The sequence below is a fragment of the Hibiscus syriacus genome, unplaced genomic scaffold (genome assembly GCF_006381635.1).
Source record: "Hibiscus syriacus cultivar Baekdansim isolate YM2019G1 unplaced genomic scaffold, ASM638163v2 tig00002841_pilon, whole genome shotgun sequence".
Lineage (NCBI taxonomy): Eukaryota > Viridiplantae > Streptophyta > Magnoliopsida > Malvales > Malvaceae > Hibiscus > Hibiscus syriacus.
Genome location: NW_024061948.1, coordinates 51,804 through 70,348, shown reverse-complemented (window position 1 = coordinate 70,348; position 18,545 = coordinate 51,804). Strand labels below are relative to the sequence as shown.

Genomic DNA, 18,545 nt, shown 5'->3' with positions numbered 1-18,545 from the left:
TTCAAAAAAGTGAGAGATTTTTAATATTTTAATTAATATATTTTTAAAGAAATTAGAATTAAAAGGGTAAAGTATAGTAATGGTCACTTAACTTTTCTAAATATTTCATTTATGTCCCCAAACTTTTAAAACTTGTAATAAAGTCCCAAAACATTTAGTCCGTTTGCAATATGGTCCCCCAACAGTTACGTCGGGGACCATATTGAAAACGGATTAAATGTTGAGGGACCATATTGAAAATAGACTAAATGTTTTGGTATTATATTAAAATTTTTAAAAGTTTGGATATCTAAATGAAAGTTTTAGAAAAATTCAATGACCATTAATATACTTTACCCAAAACTTTATTACAACGCTTAATATATCATCATCTCCATCTTGAGTATCTTCGGCCGGTCTCCTGTGTTCTCAGTTTCTACAGGGAGGCGGCAAAAAGAGAAAAGTTGTTATTTTAAGATAAAATATCGTATTTGTAATTTCTCCTAAAAAAAGTAGTTTAAATTCGATATTAACCTTCCACTTTTGTCCGCCCCTTCCCAATTTCCAGCTACCTTTACGTTTCTCTCTTTGTTTCTTCTTCTTCTTTACCTGCAGTCTCTCACTAACCCTATCTTTCTAATCCTTTCCCCCTTCTGAAAATTGGGTTTCCAATTTGGTAGCCTAAATCCAGAGAGCGAGAGGAAAAAAGTTATTTTTTTTGTTTCCTTATCAAGAATTAAAGCTCTGGCGATGGAAGAGCTAGGGCAGTTTAAAAGGGCATTACTTGATGCCACTGCAGGCGCTATTGCTGGCGGCATTTCTCGGACAGTTACTTCTCCTCTTGATGTTATTAAGATAAGATTCCAGGTGAAACGAGGGTTTATTATTATTATTATTATTATTATTATTATTATTATTATTATTGTTATTTTTTTTAATACGAGGAACATTGGAATTACTGTATGTGCTGTTATATTTGTGATATTCTTTCTGGGGTTTTTGATTTTCTATGAATTGAACTGTTTTTAGGCTTTGCTCTGTGGAATTGATTGAAAGAGGTAAAGGATAAATAACTTGTTAACCCAATGGTTCAGATTCATGTTGTATGTTTGCTTCATAGCTTAACATGTTTTTCCAATCCTTGCTACCAAGCAAAATCTTAGAGAGCAAGTTGTCAGGCATGGTAGAGTGTTAGGTGAATCCAATTCTGTTTAGTTTGCAATGTTGCAATTTGAAATGTATGCTTCACTTGATTGATACGTATTAAGTAGTTGTTTGCAATGTTGCAATTCGAAAGATATTGAGATACTGACTACATAATCTTCATATTTGGCCTATAAATTCATGCCATTGGGTATCAGATAACAGCAGCAAAACTGAGCCTTTCTCGCACCATGCCGTGAATGTTTTATGAATCATAATGTATAATTATATGGGACTTAGAAACATTTAGTTGTTAAAAGCCCCAATTTTTTCTTGAATAACCTTGTTCTATTTGGTTGTCCTCCAAAATTCGCTATTCATATTTCATACTTGTTTTCTTGCCAAAGCATTGTTTTGTTTCCTTTTTTCTATGTTTAATTATTTTAAACATGTTTTCATAGTTTAATCCACATTGTATGCATTGCAACCTCCATCTTGTCCCAAATGCTTTTATTTATGAGAATTTCCATTTCAGCTCTGGGCTTGTGTCATTACATATTAATCCTTTGTTGCCAACATTAAGGTTTTTCCCCCTATGCTGTTAGGTTCAATTGGAGCCTACATCTTCATGGGGTTTGATTCGGAAAGATCTTTCAGGACCATCAAAGTATTCTGGAATGTTTCAAGCAACAAAGGAGATATTCAGGGAAGAAGGTTTACCGGTATGACAGCCATTTTGTTGTAGACTTGTATGTTTATTTCCTTTTTTATTTCACTGGTTATGTTTGGGAATGGTTTATATATACTGCTTATTAATTTCTATTGTTAGCTGCATTGTTACTTAGCCTTTTCTTTTCTGTTTGTTGATTTTCCTGAGTTTTGGTAGATTTGATTCTTCTTCTTCTTTTTTTTCTTATTCACTATGCCTGTTTATGGCGCAGGTCTTTTGGCGTGGTAATGTACCGGCTTTACTTATGGTTATGCCATATACTGCCATACAGTTTGCGGTGTTACACAAATTGAAAACGTTTGCTTCTGGTTCTTCCCATACAGGTACTTTACATTGCAGAATATCTTTTCTTATGCTCCAATCAAAAGTAATAAGAGTCAGGTTACGCTATATATTGACTGTAATTTGGGACATAGATCTAGTTAATATAGAAGATAAATATTTTTTGTCCTTGATGTCCACCGTTATATGTAGTATTTTAATAGTTGGTTTATTATATCAGAAGATAACCTAATGTTGTTTCTTACGTTTTGATCTTGTCATGATCAGCGGATCATCTTAATATAAGCCCCTACCTATCTTACGTTAGTGGGGCATTAGCAGGCTGTGCAGCTACTGTTGGATCTTATCCTTTTGATCTTCTACGGACAATATTAGCTTCACAAGGTGAACCTAAGGTATTAAATTGCCTAATGCTGTGATGTCATTTTCTGCTTTGGCAACATTTCATTCAATTGTGTGGGAAATATATTTTTGAATCCGTATACAATTACGTGTTCACCTTTTTCGATAAGTTTTTATAATTGCATCCCTGAACTCATAATATGATGTGCGGAAACTTCACCCATTGTATCCTCATACTTCTTAGCTGCAAACGCTTTAATCTCTTCAATGTAGCTCATTTGTGCCTCTTCAATGTAGCTCATTTATTTGGCACCTCCTGAATACGTGTAGGTATATCCCAACATGAAATCAGCACTATTTGATATACTTCAAACTCGTGGCTTCAGAGGATTGTATGCCGGGTTGTCACCAACGCTGGTTGAGATTGTTCCTTATGCTGGCTTGCAATTTGGCACTTATGATACGTTTAAGCGTTGGTGCATGGTGAGGTTTTTGTTCTTTTACTTAGTGTGATACTGGTTAAATTTTAGATATATTCAAATGAAATGAAATTGTTTGAATATATTGAAATATTGAAATACATTTATTTTCGAAGTAACCATTTCTGATGTATGGTTTTGGTTTTTATGTCTTCATCTTAGGCTTGGAATCATTTAAGATCATCCAGTACAAGCTCAACCACAGATGATAGCCTTTCAAGTTTTCAACTCTTCATTTGTGGGCTAGCAGCTGGTACTTGTGCGAAACTCGTCTGTCATCCGCTTGATGTAGTCAAGAAAAGGTTCCAGGTAGATATATTGGGATCATTTAATTGTCTATTTTCTTTTAGATCTTGTTTTATATATCGTTGCTCATTTATTTTTAGATAATGGTAGTGCTTTACATAACTTTAATGTTATTGCTTGGTTGCAGATTGAAGGACTACAGCGGCACCCGAAGTATGGTGCCCGAGTAGAACATCATGCTTATAGGAACATGTTTGATGCTTTACACCGGATTCTGAGGTCAGAGGGTTGGCATGGTCTTTACAAGGGGATTATTCCGTCGACGATCAAAGCTGCACCGGCTGGCGCTGTGACATTTGTGGCTTATGAGTTTATATCAGATTGGTTAGAGTCCATTCTGACTTGAGGCTGACCCTCGTTTTCATTTTTAGGTTTCCTTCTCATCAATGACATAATTCATTATTTTTCTCTGAATTTTGTTAACCCCATAAGAAAATGTGAAAGGGTTTCATCATATTGTTACATTCAATTGTCATTAGTTACAGGAAGTTGATATTGTTCAGAGTATTGGATTCGGTGGTGAATGCTATTTTGTTTTTCCATATAGTTGCTTAATGCAATGAAAAGCTTTAAACGTTGAATCGCTGCAAACTTGTTTGGTCACATCGATATAGATCAATACCCAAACCAAAAAGATACTTGAAGCTAGCATTTAAAGCAATATGATACCTGATAGCTCTGTTTTGTAATGTTGAAACTCTTCATGTGACATTATCCAATTTCAAGGGATTTGAGTGTATAAACTCACTGAAATGTAAGAATCAGTTGAGCATCATTGTAAAACCAACCATCTTTCCATTATTTTTTATAAAAAAAAACTACATCATAAATTTATCATACAGTATATCCATCAGGGTGAACATCCAAGTTCCAAATATGATCTATTTTGTCAAATGATAAACTTCAAATACAAAATCCAACTTCAAAATAAGAGGAAAATGAAAGTCAGGCTTCTTTATTGGTGCTTTTTGGACTTGGTGTTGTCCTCTGGAGGAAGGGATATGAATTGCAGGATCGTTTGGACCTGAGCAACATCCAGTCTGAACTTCTCTGCAATCCGGTTAACATCCATGGCACCATCATGATCATCAGCCTTGCCCTGATATAGTAGCATGATGTGGTGTAGCTGTTTTACGTTCAAGGTTCCTGGAGGTGTGGGTCTTTCTTCATACCTTCCGGACTCAGTCGTTGTATTCCGCAATTTTGGCAAGGGTCTGGTAGGATTTTCGGCCACAAATGCCTGCAGTAGGAGGAAGTTAATTATTAACCAACATTAAAATAACACTGTCAAACATTCCTCTCCAACACCATTAGCGGATGCAATCACGATATCAGGTGTATCTAAAACCGAAACTATAACATAAAAAGGAATGAAAGAAGGACAACGACTAAACTGATACCAACCGGTTAAAAGACCGAGTGGAATCATTTTACTAAATCTTTACACTAGCCACTCATCCCTCTATCCAAATGAATATAATAGTCTATTCAATTCAGTGAAAACAAGAGAAATCTCAGGTCAAATGGAGGTCTAAAGACTCTAAACTTCATCAAATCCTCCAAACCTTGTTATCATAGAAATGACACTAGAAGTAATGCAAAGGTAGAGAGTTAAACGGTATAAGACGGGTTTAAAAAGCTAGAGAAGATAGCATAGGCACTGCAGAGTCACGTTCTTAAAATTTTTAAAGAAAAAAGGTTCTTAGCTATCTGAGTTGAGCTCAAGCAAGGGATCAAATGAGAATGTTGCTCAAGATTGGTCCTAAATCAACCGCTCTTTTGACATTAACTTGCATTCCGGCACTTCTCATTTCAAAAGAACTAGGCAATCCCACTAACATTAACAAAAAATTTGGTAAAGAATCAACAATACTAGAAGAAATACATAAAAAGAGTGAGCAAAATCATCCTCGAAAGAGTATTTCATGTTTTTGGATAATAGAACTGAAATGACTATTCTACAGAACAGCCAGTCCATGAATCAAACCTCGAGTAATTGTAATTCAAACATGCCCAAAATTGTCCAGTAGTTCAATTCCTTAAACAAGTTCCTAGTTTTCTGTTTCCTTCAAGTAGAAACCTCTGAGAAAAATTCCCACCTAAGGCATTGTTTGATTCTATTGAACACCATTACAGCTATAAATTTTCCTTTTTGACTAAGCTGTTATTCATTAACACAAAACCAAATTAAAAAAGAAAAACAATTTTAATGAACTGACCTCACCCATCTCAAGTTTGCCACCAGGCTTAGCTGAAATCCTACCCACCATTTGACTAAGCATTGCATCATACTTGGGATCTGTTAGGAAATAAACCAAGTACAAGTAATTTCCCTATAACCAGATTAGTGAGAATGCGAAATAAAAGCGGAAAAATAATACCCGAAATTTGATAACGGAGTTCAGCCAATTTATGCTTACGTCTCCGGACTGCTGCAGATCTTTTACTAAGAGAAAATTTACAGGTGTTTACACAACACACTTGAGAGAGAACTAGAAGATTTTGGGATGATTTTGAAGCTAAATGAGCTAGGGTATTTATAGTTAAAACTTAGGGACTAATATTGTAATTAAAAATAAAAATATTTTGGGCAGCCCCCCCTCCCCAATTTGTTTTAGCAGCCGGCTGCTACTTAGCAGCCCAACTTGTTCTTTAATTTTCAACAATCTCCCACTTGAAGACTGATTTCAATCTGTCTTCACACCTCGATCGATGCAGCAGTATTTCTGGTCTTTTATTCTAGCATGCCAACTGAAGCTGAACACAACTTCAGTTTGTCCGTAGTTACCGTCTTTGTTAACATGTCTGCTGGATTTTGAGCTCCACTGATCTTTTCAAGTTTCAAAATCCCATCTTCCAGAAGAGACCGGATAAAATGATATCGCAATTGTATGTGCTTCGTCCTGGAATGAAAAGACGGATTCTTCGCTAGATGGATAGCACTTTGACTGTCGCAATACAAGACATTGTTTTCTTGTTTCTTGCCTAACTCATTCAAGAAACTTTGGAGCCAGACCATCTCTTTGCTGGCTTCCGTAACAGCGACATATTCTGCTTCGGTTGTGGAGAGAGCAACTATCTTCTGTAGTTGAGAAACCCAACTCACTGCGGTTCCTCCTAGAGTATAGACATACCCTGTAGTGCTTCTTCTGATGTCAACATTTCCGGCTAAGTCAGCATCTACATAGCCTGTCAGTATCGTATCTCCACCTTTGAAACAAAGTGCTTTGTTTGTGGTACCTCGCAGATATTTGAGGATCCATTTGACTGCTTCCCAGTGTATTTTGCCTGGATTATTCATGTACCTGCTAACAGCTCCCACTGCTTGAGCAATATCTGGTCTGGTACAAACCATGGCATACATCAGACTTCCAATTGCTGAGGCATACGGCACCTTCACCATGTGTGCACGTTCTTCCTCCGTCTTTGGTGACTGTTCTTTGGAGAGTCTGAAATGAACACCTAAAGGTGTATTTACTGGTTTAGCATCTTGCATGTTGAACCTGGAGAGTACTTTGTTGATGTACTCAGCCTGTGATAACATCAAAGTCCCCGACTTTGTGTCTCTCTTGATCCTCATCCCAAGAATCTGCTTTGCAGCGCCGAGATCCTTCATAGCAAACTGCTTCGACAATTTTTGCTTCAAGTTTATAATCTCTTGCATATCTGAGCCTGCAACGAGCATGTCATCAACGTACAATAATAAAATAATGAAGCTGTTGTCGAACCTCTTGATGTAGCAACAATGATCTGCTTGGCATCTGGTAAAACCACTGCTACTCATGAAACTATCGAACTTCTTGTACCACTGTCTTGGAGCTTGTTTTAAACCATACAAGCTCTTCTTTAACCTGCATACCAGGTTTTTCTTGTCTGCTTTTATGAAGCCTTCTGGTTGCCTCATATAGATTTCTTCCTCCAAATCACCATGAAGGAAAGCTGTCTTTACATCTAACTGCTCAAGATGTAAATTCTCTGCAGCTACAATTTTCAACACCAGTCTGATTGTAGACAGTTTTACGACTGGAGAGAAAATTTCATTGTAGTCAATACCTTCTTTTTGCTGAAAGCCTTTGACAACCAATCTTGCTTTGTAGCGTTTTCTCCCATCGTGCTCTTCTTTGATCCTGTAAATCCACTTGTTATGGAGCGCTTTCTTGCCTGGTGGTAATTCAGCTAATTCCCATGTCTGATTTGACATAAGCGAGTCCATCTCATCTTTCATGGAAGACTCCCACTTGACTGAATCCTCCACTTGCATTGCTTCATCATAGCACTCTGGTTCACCATTGTCAGTTAGCAACAAGTAGTGCAAAGAAGGAGAATACCGTTGGGTTGGTTTAGGAATTCTGGAGGAGCGTCTCAGTTCTGGTGTGCTTGGTTCTTCTTGAACTGCTTCAGGATTGATCTGAACATCATTTCCAGAAATCTCCTCAAACTCAGCAAATTCCTTTGTTTCAGCTTTGGTATTTGAACTGCTTGATTCTACAGTTGACCTGTCTTTGTACATCACATTCTCATTGAAAATGACGTCTCTGCTTCTGATGATCTTTCGATTTTCGTAGTCCCAAAACCGATAACCGAACTCATCACCGCCATAACCAACAAAGGCACATTTGTTGGACTTAGCATCAAGTTTACTTCTTTCAGCAGAGTCTATGTGTATGTAAGAAATACAACCAAACACTCTTAAGTGTGAAAGGTTTATTTCTTTCTTGCTCCAAGCTTCCTCTGGTATTCCGCCATCCAAAGGAACTGAGGGCCCACGGTTGATCAGGTAAGCTGCAGTGTTGATAGCTTCAGCCCATAGAAATTTGGGCAATCCGGCATGTATTCTCATACTTCTAGCACGTTCATTCAGAGTTCTGTTCATGCGCTCAGCTACGCCATTCTGCTGCGGTGTTATGGGAACTGTTGTCTCCATCTTGATCCCATTGTTTGCGCAGAAATCTCTGAATCTATTGTCTCTGTATTCTCCTCCATTGTCAGACCTCAACCGCTTGACTTTCAAACCAGTCTCATTTTCCACCATGACCTTCCATTTTCTGAAGGTATCAAAGACTTCTGATTTCTTCTTCAGAAAATAAACCCACACCTTCCTTGTTGAATCATCGATGAAGGTGACATAATATAGTGAGCCTGCAAGAGATGGAACTGGGGATGGTCCCCATACATCAGTATGAATCAATTCTAACCTTTCTGCCTTGGGTGCCTTGCCAATCTTTGCAAAACTGACTTTCTTTTGTTTGCCAAAGATGCAATCCTCGCATAGTCCGACATCCACATTCTTTAGATCCGGCAGCTTCCCTTTTGACAGAAGTATCTTCATTCCTTTCTCGCTCATATGGCCAAGCCTTTGGTGCCATAGGTTTGATTTTCCATCAGCATCTGCTACTGCAATGATATTCTCTAAATTTGAGGTTACATAGAGAGTACCAGTCTTCTTACCACGAGCAATGACGAGTGCTCCTTTGGTAATCTTCCATTCACAACTTGAAAAGGTTGTACTATATCCTTCTCCATCAAGCTGTCCAACAGAAATCAGATTTCTTTTGAGGCCAGGAATATGTCTCACTCCTGTCAGCTTCCAGGTGGTCTGGTTTGGCAGCTTTAGTCGGATATCTCCTTTTCCGACGATCTTCAAGGTTTCATCATCAGCAAGATGAACCTTCCCAAAATCACCACTGATATAGTTCTCCATGATTTCTTGGCATGGGGTGGAGTGGAAAGATGCCCCTGAATCCAAGATCCATGATTCAATCGGACTGTTGACGCTTAGAATCATGGCATCACCTGTCTCCTCCGTCATGTTTGCAGATTCCTGTGCGCCGGTATTTTTCTTCGGTGCTCGGCAATCTCTTTTGAAGTGACCCTTCTTGCCGCAATTATAACAGGTAAAATCTTTCTTTCCCGTTCTGGATTTTTCCCGTCTGGATTTGGATCTGCCACGATTTGAATTTCTTTCTGAAGTTCTCCCTCTGGACTCCGTGTGCAAGGCTGAGGAGGTTGATGCTTCACCCGATTCTCTCCGTCGAATTTCTTCGCTCAGTACCAGATCCCGAACATCGTCGAATTTCAATTTACTATTTCCCGACGAGCTGCTAACTGCTGTAACAGTAGCATTCCAACTGTCTGGTAGAGATGATAAGAGAATTAAAGCTCGAACTTCATCATCGAATTCAATTTCCACAGAACTCAACTGGGTTGTGATTGTGTTGAGTTCATTCAGGTGTTGAGCCACTGATGCCCCTTCCGTCATCCGCAAATTGAATAATCGCCTCATCAAGTGAACTTTGTTTGAGGCCGATGGCTTCTCATACATACTGGAGAGAGCTGCCATAAGACCTGCCGTGGTCTTTTCCTTTGCTATGTTGAAAGCAACATTTCGGGACAACGTCAGTCGGATAACTCCGAGGGCTTGTCTGTCGAGAAGAGCCCAGTCTTCATTCTTCATGCCCTCTGGTTGCTTTCCTGAAAGAGGTTGATATAGATTTTTCTGATACAGAAAATCTTCAATCTGCATCTTCCAAAAGCTAAAGTCCGCACCATCGAACTTTTCAATTTTCACCTTCCCTTCGTCTGCAGCCATCGCTCCCACTCGAATCTGGCTTCGTTTGGATCGTTTCTGACAATTTCTGCGAACCGCCGTGTATTAGAACACCTCCGTCGACAAACTCGTATCGCCGACCGAATTTCACTATTCACGAAATTCGCTATTCACGTGAATAGTAATGAATAGTAACCTCACAGAAAATTGACAAAATTCACAACCAAAAGCTCTGATTACCAGTTGTTAGGAAATAAACCAAGTACAAGTAATTTCCCTATAACCAGATTAGTGAGAATGCGAAATAAAAGCGGAAAAATAATACCCGAAATTTGATAACGGAGTTCAGCCAATTTATGCTTACGTCTCCGGACTGCTGCAGATCTTTTACTAAGAGAAAATTTACAGGTGTTTACACAACACACTTGAGAGAGAACTAGAAGATTTTGGGATGATTTTGAAGCTAAATGAGCTAGGGTATTTATAGTTAAAACTTAGGGACTAATATTGTAATTAAAAATAAAAATATTTTGGGCAGCCCCCCTCCCCAATTTGTTTTAGCAGCCGGCTGCTACTTAGCAGCCCAACTTGTTCTTTAATTTTCAACAGGATCTCTTTCTTCCAGTACATTCTCAGGATTAACTCTTCCTTTTAACCCCAAAAAATTCAAATTCAAATAAGAACTCAAAATAAAAATCCAAACTTTTATTTTATTGGAATAGGGAAACGAATTACCATGGTCGAGATCTTCATGCTGGGAAGGTCTGGAAATCTTCTGTTCGTTGGTGGGACCCAAAGGTCTCCTTGTTTTTGTGGGTTGTGATTGGTCCACCAATCGAAGCCTACCAGTCGCTCGACGAAATGCCTGGCCCATTTCTCTCGCTTATTTCTCCGCCCTTTTAGTTATAACCTTCTGCTTTTTCCGGCATAAAAGAACAGATCCAAATTACAGTTTGGCTTCTATATCATTGTTCGCAAACGGAACGGTCGTTAAAAACCCTAATAAGGATTTTTATGGGTTTTATGCTTTTGGCTTTGTTCTGAGAGAAAGAAAGAGGGAAGAAGAAAAAAAAAGAAGGTAAATCGTGTGTGGAGACCACGCGCTGGTTTGTTTTATACAAATAATGACGGTAGATTCTGGTTTGCCACGTGGTGATTTCATATGACACACCTTTACTTTCATGGTAGCCTTAATTTAATTTCAATAACATTTTAGGTATTACTCAATAAGGACCTATTCTTTTAGGGATTACTCACTATGGTCCTAAGTTTTGAAAATATAGAAAAAATGTAATATTTTTTTGAATTTGTTCAAATAAGAGTTTAATCCTTTAAAACGGTCAGAGTCTTGACATTTTTTTGTTTAACCATCGGCACTCGATCTATTGATCAATTAATTTAGATCAAATTTTATGATTTAATATTTTTAATATGTGACCTAACATTTCAAAACTGTTATTAAATAAGTGTCTAACATTTTAAGTATGCTTAAATAAGAGTTTAATATTTTTGAATCTATTGGAATAAGTGTAATTAAATATTATTTAAAAAAATTATACTCTTATTTGAGCATATTTAAAATGTTAGGCACCCATTCAACCGTTTTGAAAATGTAAAGTCATTATATGAGTATATTAAAAAATATTAGATATTTATTCAACTGTTTTAAAATACTAGACCTTTTTATACGCAACCTTTAAAATGTTAGACACTTGTTTGAGGATTTAGCAATTTTAATAAAAAAATAAGTATAATTTTAATAGAAAAGTCTAATAAAATAAGTTAGGTGCATATAATATATAAGCATCCTCAACAATAAAACATGATAATTGAATTTATTATAATTAAAGCACATCATATTTAGGATGATTGAGAATATTTGTCAAAATGAGACTATCAGTCTAATGGTTCTAATGGTTCAAAGTATATATAGATAATCATATAACTACTAGTTAAAAAATTTAAAATAAATTTAACTTTGAAAAAAATAAAGGGTAAGCTATAAGATTGATCATTTTCGTTTAAGTTTTGTATATTTTTCCTCACTAAATTAAAAAATATATATAATATTTAATTACTTTTGTTTTCATTTAACTAAGATGTGATCATTGAGGGTTAACTTCCATTAAATCGAATTATTGACGAGACATAATGAATATATAAAATTAGAAAAAAGTTAAACTACACAATAATCACTATTATTTGAATAATTTTTTGTTTTCTCTACTGAAGTTTTAAAAGTAATAAACTGGTCACTAAAAAGTCAGACAGATCATTATATAATGATTTTAAAATTAATTTTCCCCACATAATACTAACATTTTCATAGCTCGATAACTTGGGCATTGATGTCTCAGATACACAACAACATAGTACAACAATGAGAGAGGATGAGGGGGGTCGATTAAAAACTAAGGATGCCTATTTATATTTATGTTTCTCCAGATAACAAGAAGCAAATAAATTAATAAAAAAAAAATCTGCTTCACCCACCTGAGCTATAATCACTAGATTCCGGCAGTAGAGGTACGGCGGCACAACAAAATGACTCTTTTGTCTTTGAGGAGAAGACATCTCTCATCTGAATTTCACTTCAAATTAGTGATGGAAAACTGTAGTAGTTGATTATTTATACAGTATACACCAGAAGGGGCCCACATATACAAATGAGAGCTGCCGGTTAAGGATGACAAACGGGTATAATTTCGTACCGTATCTGTTTCAATTGGAGCGGGGATAGGTATAATTTTGGTGGGTAGTGTGCGGGTGTGGATTTAAAAAGTGATACCCATCGCGGATAGTGGGCGGGTGATGGGTTTGAAACATTTCCTGTCCCACATCCGCCTGCTTACTAAATACCCATTAAATTTTGGATCATTATGAATTTAGGTATAATTTTAGAGATTAATTTATAAATATTAATATTGTATAAGATATATGATGTCAGGCAGGTCTAGCCGGGTACGTCTCCAGTTGGGTAGTGGGTGTGGGGATGGATTTGAGAATGTACTCGCGTGGGTAGTTGTGGATTTAAAAAATTTTACCCATCATAGGTGGTGAGCGGGAGGTAAATTTAAAAATATTAGATGGAGATAGAAATGGAGGAGAGGGTATCGCACCCGACCCGCCCGTTTGCCATCCCTACTTGCAGTGCATAACACAAGGCGATTACATATCGGATCCCAACCTGCCGCACTGATAGGATCCTTTTGCACCAAGATGGCAGCTAATTCCAAATAGCGTATGTCCCAATCGTTGCGAGTATAGATATATTAGCTATCATTGCTCCATGAAATAAGACCTAGAATAAATTTTAGTTTGGCTAGTAACACTTTAAAGGGAGGAAAATCAAAGTTAATTGAACCAACTCATTCTAATTAGTTTATTTAGCAGCTTAGTGCAGCTTTAAATATGAGCGTCCTTAAAGTATGATTGATCCCTAGAAAAAAATAACTTGAAACCAAATCATCATATCCATTAAGAATGCATTTTCTAACATCCTAATATGGCATCGACAATGATAATTGGCAACTGACAGTTAAGTGGCGGTTTTGTATCAAGTTGGACCTCTCCATCTATAATCAATGCGCTTTTAGGTTAATTGCTTGACATGAAAAAAAATAAATTAGAAAGCTTTTGAGGTAAATTAGATATAAAATCATTATTCAATGACCTATTTGATCTTTTAGTGACCAATTTGTTATTTTTGAAATTTTAGTGGAGAAAATAAAAACTTACTTAAATATTAGTGATCATTTGTGTAGTTTACTCTTTTTAATTTTATATATTCTTTATGTCGCGTTAGTAATCCACTAAAGATCTAACGAAAATTAACTCTGAATGATCATATCTTAATTAAATAAAAATAAAAATGACAAACATGTTTTTTAAAATTAAGTGATGAAAAATATATATAAAACTTAAATTAAAGTGATTTGTCGTATAATTTACCTAAATATAAATTGTAAAAGAAAGACTAAAACGTGATATAAGAGTAAACAATAGCATCTATCACCTATATAACAGTAGCTCTTATTAGCGGACTGGAGAACCTTCCGATAGGAGGTAGCCATTAATCGATTGGGATACTATTTGTCAGCCCAAACGAGATGGGGGACTCGGATTTCGTAATTTCCATTTGTTTAATTTGACACTGTCAGGAAAGCAAGTTTGGAGGTGTTTACAGCATCCACATAGTCTTGTTTCGAGATTATGGGCTGCTAAATATTATCCTTCCGGTAATATCATATCGGCAACTTTGGGCGATCGGCCATCTTTTATTTGGCGAAGCATTTATACTGCTCTTCAAACTTTGAAGCCTGGTTTTTATCGGCAAGTGGGGATAGATAGCTCTGTATTGATGCACGTTGAGAATTGGGGTGGAACATCTCCTATTACATATCAAACTTCCTATCAGGATAGCTCTACTGATCCTGTCCGAGTAGGATAATTTATGCTAACTGGAGTCCCTCAATGGAATTTGAAATTAATTCGACAGATTTTTTCAGCCGCTGATGCGCGACAGATTCTGAACTGCCCGATAGCCCCAGTTCCTTCTGACGATATGATTTGGAGTGGCCATTCTTCGGTAAAATCCGGTTATAAATGGTTATCAAAGCAAAATTGTCCTATATTACCAACGTCTCGTTTGTGGCTTTCACTCTATCGCCTTCATACATTACCACGTATCCGGTTGTTTGGATGGCGGGCTACAGTTTATTCTTGGCTGGTGTCTCGGATGGTCGCTGTGTTCTGTGCGGGGAGATGGAGGAATTAGTCCTTCATGCGCTAAGGGACTGTTCTTCAGTGAATCCCATCTTTGCCATGGCAGGTTTGCCTTCCCATGTGACTTCTGGTTTATTTTCATCATGTGGGTTGTGTTGGAATCAATGTTGTCTACCTTGGATGCTCGTTCTTTCACCTTGCTTATAGTCTTTCTTTCCCATATTTGGAACCGACAAGATGTGCTCGTACACGAGGGTCGCCTACTGCCTGGGTGGTTTCTGGTTACTTCAAGCAAAGCTCAGAAGCTTGCTTATGAACGAGCGGCTGCATCACCAATCCCAACTATTCCTGGTTCTGCTTCCATTTTTCACTCTTATTACCGACGAAAGCCACCATCGGGATTTATCAAGCTTAACGTTCATGGCGCCTGCCCAAATGATTCTGGTTCGATGGCAGTTGGTGCGAGATGCCGACGGATTTGTTTTAGCTGGTCGTGCTACCTGTGTTGACTGTCCCCGTTATGTGGGCTGTATCGAAGCTCATGCTCTTTGTTTCGGGTTGCAATCGGTTTCTGAAATGGGTCATACGAAAGTTCTCGTTGAAAGTGATGCTTCCAATGTCGTTCAGCAACTCCGTGATCACCACTCTGATCTGTCGATTGTTCGTTATATTCTGTTGGAAGCGAGGCAACATTCCATCCGGCATTCGGCAAATATTGCTGCCCATACTTTGGCTCATCACGCATCTATTACTTCCTCGACAATGTCTTTCTTGTTTGATTATCCTTCTTCTTTATCCGATGTTATTGTAACTGACGTCATTTTTTATTAATGAATTCTATGGTTATTTTCAAAAAAAAATATTAAATATGAAAAACTAAAATAGTATATTTATAAAAAGGAACAAAGAGATAAAAAAGGAAAAGAGGAAGATGAAAAATTGGATGAATGAATATGAAGAAATGAAATGGATTGACGACTAATTATTAAACTATTAGCGATATACGAATAAATTTATTAGTTTTTGAAGATAAGAGAAAAAAGGAGACAAAATTTAAAATTACAATTTGACTCATTCATGAACGAGTTAAAAAAATGAATCGAAGTCGAACAAAGAAATCAAATAAGTCCTAAGGCACACAACTTTATTTACAGTATTCTAATAAAACACACAAATATATTAAAATACGTAAACATAAGTTCAATTTAAAATGATTATGTTTTAGGATTTAAATATAATTTTATCATAGATTTCACACTAGATTAAGCAATATCCAAACCACCAAAGCACACAGGTTTTATGGAAAACCACGTAATCCAACATAATAAAAACACTTTATTTAATTAATCATTAATATCTGCTCAATTAACTGACTTACTAATTCAGATCGAGTTTTGTAGAGATGAGACAATCCTTCCAACTCAATTTACTCTATTTGTAAACGTCAAGATTTAAACCTCTAACCATACTTAAAGAATCTAATATATCATCTCATTAGACTAAATAATTTGTTACTAACATAATTAACACTTTAATTACCTTGTTAATTTATTTTTGAAAATACGTCTTTGGCTAATAAAAAAATAATGACCCACATCTTTGAAACCTAGTCATACTTATCCTACCAACTAGAGTAGTTAAAAAAAGGATTGAATTATCAATATCCAAATTGAAATTTTAATTATGAAAATTTAAAAGATCAAAATTATTAAATTGTAATAATTTATTAAGCGGTTCAAATGATAAAAGAAAATATTTTTATTCTTAGAGATTATGGGTTCGAGAAGCTGTATTTGCAAGATGTCTGTGCATTCTCAATATGTTAATAAAGTTCTAAACAAATATTACCTTATAATCATTTCGGACTACTTAAAAATAATTATAAAATTTTAAAAATATAAAGTTGAATTATTAATAAAATATTTTTATATTAAAAAATATAATCCCCTATTATCCTTTCGATTTATTCTTGATTAAATATTTTTTATATATGAAAAAATGTTTAAAATAATTGTACACCTTCATATATCATCATCATCGACGTCATGATAGTATTTTAATTATTTATCATTTATTGTTTAATTGTATGAAAATTTCAAAAAATATTATATATATCAAATTTCTTAAGTTAAAGGTGATTACAAAGTAGTATCTATTATAAGTATTCTCGACTATTTAACAATGAACGCTTAATCACTCTTGTAGTAGCTGGTGTTCGAACTCATGACCTTTAGAAACAATAACAAATTTTTTACTACTAAAGTTAGTTGATTCATACAAAAGATTTAAATAATTAATACATTTGTTTTATGAACCATTACTTGACAAACCCTAAACTCAAAAATTTATTCAACGAAGAAAGTAGTGTCTATACATTATATTATAATATTCCTTTGTTTATATACATATACATACATATTTTCCTATAGAGTTGACCCACTTTGGTTTTTGCACTTAATTTATGGCTTTAATGCTAGCAAGTTTATCAAGAATATTCATTGTCTTTTCTTATGTTTCCTTTCCTACGTGTATGCATATGTATTACATTATACAAAATTTTTAAATTTATTTTTATTTAGATTTTTTTAAATAATATGAGATGATTATAAAGTGGTATATGTTGAAAATTTTTATTATTTATTGACAACGTTGTACACATTATATAGACGTAACTGTTTGAATCAGAGACCTTTAGAGAACAACACTTTCTTTTATCATTAAGAACACTTAATTAGTTTTGATTTAGAATCATTAGATAAACATAAATGGATGATTTAGATTAAAACTTGAAAATGAAAAAAAAATTACAACTAAAAATATAGGTGGAAAATGTGAATGTACAAAATTTTAATCTCAATCATCAATTCATAATTATATTTTTTGCGGTACATAATTGTTTTACACAAACTATCTATTTTTTTAATTCAAAATATTAAAATCGAAAATCCTAATTAAACCATAAGCCTTAAATTTCAAACACTAAAATCTTAAACCTATACTTGAAAGCTTAAATAAAACTCATAAATGTTGTAATAAATATATTTATGTATATTAAAATCTACAGTATATTAATAATTTTTTCTTACTTGTAATAATCAGATCTGATATCATCAACCAAAATGTAGGGGGAAAAAGAAGAAATAAATCCATTAATCAACTTAATCATTTATAATTTTCGACTTTTTATTAAAAAAAAAAGTCAGCTTAATCAGATTAAAATATATAAAAAATAGATTAAGTATTTTAATTTTAATTTTTACATCAAAATTACTTTTGAAAATCATAAAATTTGGGAATTTGACGTGACTTATATGGACTAAATCCGGCAATAACGCATAGTACAATACCTTTTATACAATTTGTTCACTGGACGTTGAGTCTGCAGACATGGTTCCAGTATACTGATCCCCACCGGATAATCAGATTCATCACATGTCACATCGATATCGATAAACACATAAGCCTATACATTCATACAACCATACATACATACATACATATACAACTAACCTTTTGACCTTGAGCAACAGCAGCAGCAACAACAATAACAATTAGGTTTCTTTATCCAATGTCCGAAAACATAGTCGGAGCTTCGAACGATCATGATGTCGGCTTCAAAGAACAAGAGCGGTTACTCCCCATAGCCAACGTGGGTCGAATAATGAAGCAAATCGTTCCCCAGAACGCCAAAATCTCGAAAGAAGCAAAGGAAACCATGCAAGAATGCGTGTCGGAGTTCATCAGCTTCGTCACCAACGAAGCCTCCCAGAAATGCAGAAAAGAGAGGCGAAAGACCGTTAACGGCGATGATATTTGCTGGGCCTTGGCGACCCTAGGCTTCGACGACTATGAAGTGCCGTTGAAACTGTACTTGCGTAAGTTTAGAGAGCTCGAAGGCGAGAAAGCAGCAGCCAATAAGACGAAAGATCAAGAAGAAGATGAACGATATCCATTGAAGTTCGGCTTCATTGGTAGCAGTAGTAAAGATTTTAACCTTAGGACTTTTGATTGA

The 18,545-nt window shown here is 35.5% G+C and overlaps 3 protein-coding genes across 3 annotated transcripts; 2 read left to right on the top strand and 1 right to left on the bottom strand.

The window, feature by feature from the left end:
* The first annotated feature begins 403 nt into the window (after positions 1–403).
* On the top strand, positions 404–3,785 carry LOC120158199 (mitochondrial thiamine diphosphate carrier 2-like). Its single transcript, XM_039169098.1, has 7 exons — positions 404–846; positions 1,728–1,844; positions 2,064–2,175; positions 2,402–2,529; positions 2,807–2,959; positions 3,118–3,264; positions 3,389–3,785. Exons 1-7 carry the CDS (start codon positions 730–732, stop codon positions 3,605–3,607), a joined length of 993 nt encoding a protein of 330 aa, XP_039025029.1. The 5' UTR covers positions 404–729; the 3' UTR covers positions 3,608–3,785.
* Positions 3,786–4,038: 253 nt separating this feature from the next.
* Positions 4,039–10,965, bottom strand: LOC120158210. Its single transcript, XM_039169106.1, has 4 exons — positions 10,544–10,965; positions 10,421–10,456; positions 5,481–5,560; positions 4,039–4,501 (listed from the first exon to the last, which is right to left on the bottom strand). The coding sequence occupies exons 1-4, from the start codon at positions 10,680–10,682 to the stop codon at positions 4,217–4,219; spliced, it is 540 nt and encodes a 179-aa protein (XP_039025037.1). The 5' UTR covers positions 10,683–10,965; the 3' UTR covers positions 4,039–4,216.
* A 7,136-nt stretch (positions 10,966–18,101) lies between these two features.
* Positions 18,102–18,545, top strand: LOC120159304 (nuclear transcription factor Y subunit B-5-like). The gene has a single exon (XM_039169930.1). It carries the CDS (start codon positions 18,102–18,104, stop codon positions 18,543–18,545), a length of 444 nt encoding a protein of 147 aa, XP_039025861.1.

Coding starts and splice junctions, on each gene's coding strand:
- LOC120158199 (XM_039169098.1), top strand. CDS start 730: ATGGAAGAGCTAGGGCAGTTTAAAAGGGCATTACTTGATGCCACTGCA. Junction 847..1,727: donor TTATTAAGATAAGATTCCAG/GTGAAACGAGGG, acceptor CTATGCTGTTAG/GTTCAATTGGAGCCTACATC. Junction 2,176..2,401: donor TTCTGGTTCTTCCCATACAG/GTACTTTACATT, acceptor TGTCATGATCAG/CGGATCATCTTAATATAAGC.
- LOC120158210 (XM_039169106.1), bottom strand. CDS start 10,682: ATGGGCCAGGCATTTCGTCGAGCGACTGGTAGGCTTCGATTGGTGGAC. Junction 10,457..10,543: donor GCATGAAGATCTCGACCATG/GTAATTCGTTTC, acceptor TGGGGTTAAAAG/GAAGAGTTAATCCTGAGAAT. Junction 4,502..5,480: donor GCAAACTTGAGATGGGTGAG/GTCAGTTCATTA, acceptor CTCCTACTGCAG/GCATTTGTGGCCGAAAATCC.
- LOC120159304 (XM_039169930.1), top strand. CDS start 18,102: ATGTCCGAAAACATAGTCGGAGCTTCGAACGATCATGATGTCGGCTTC.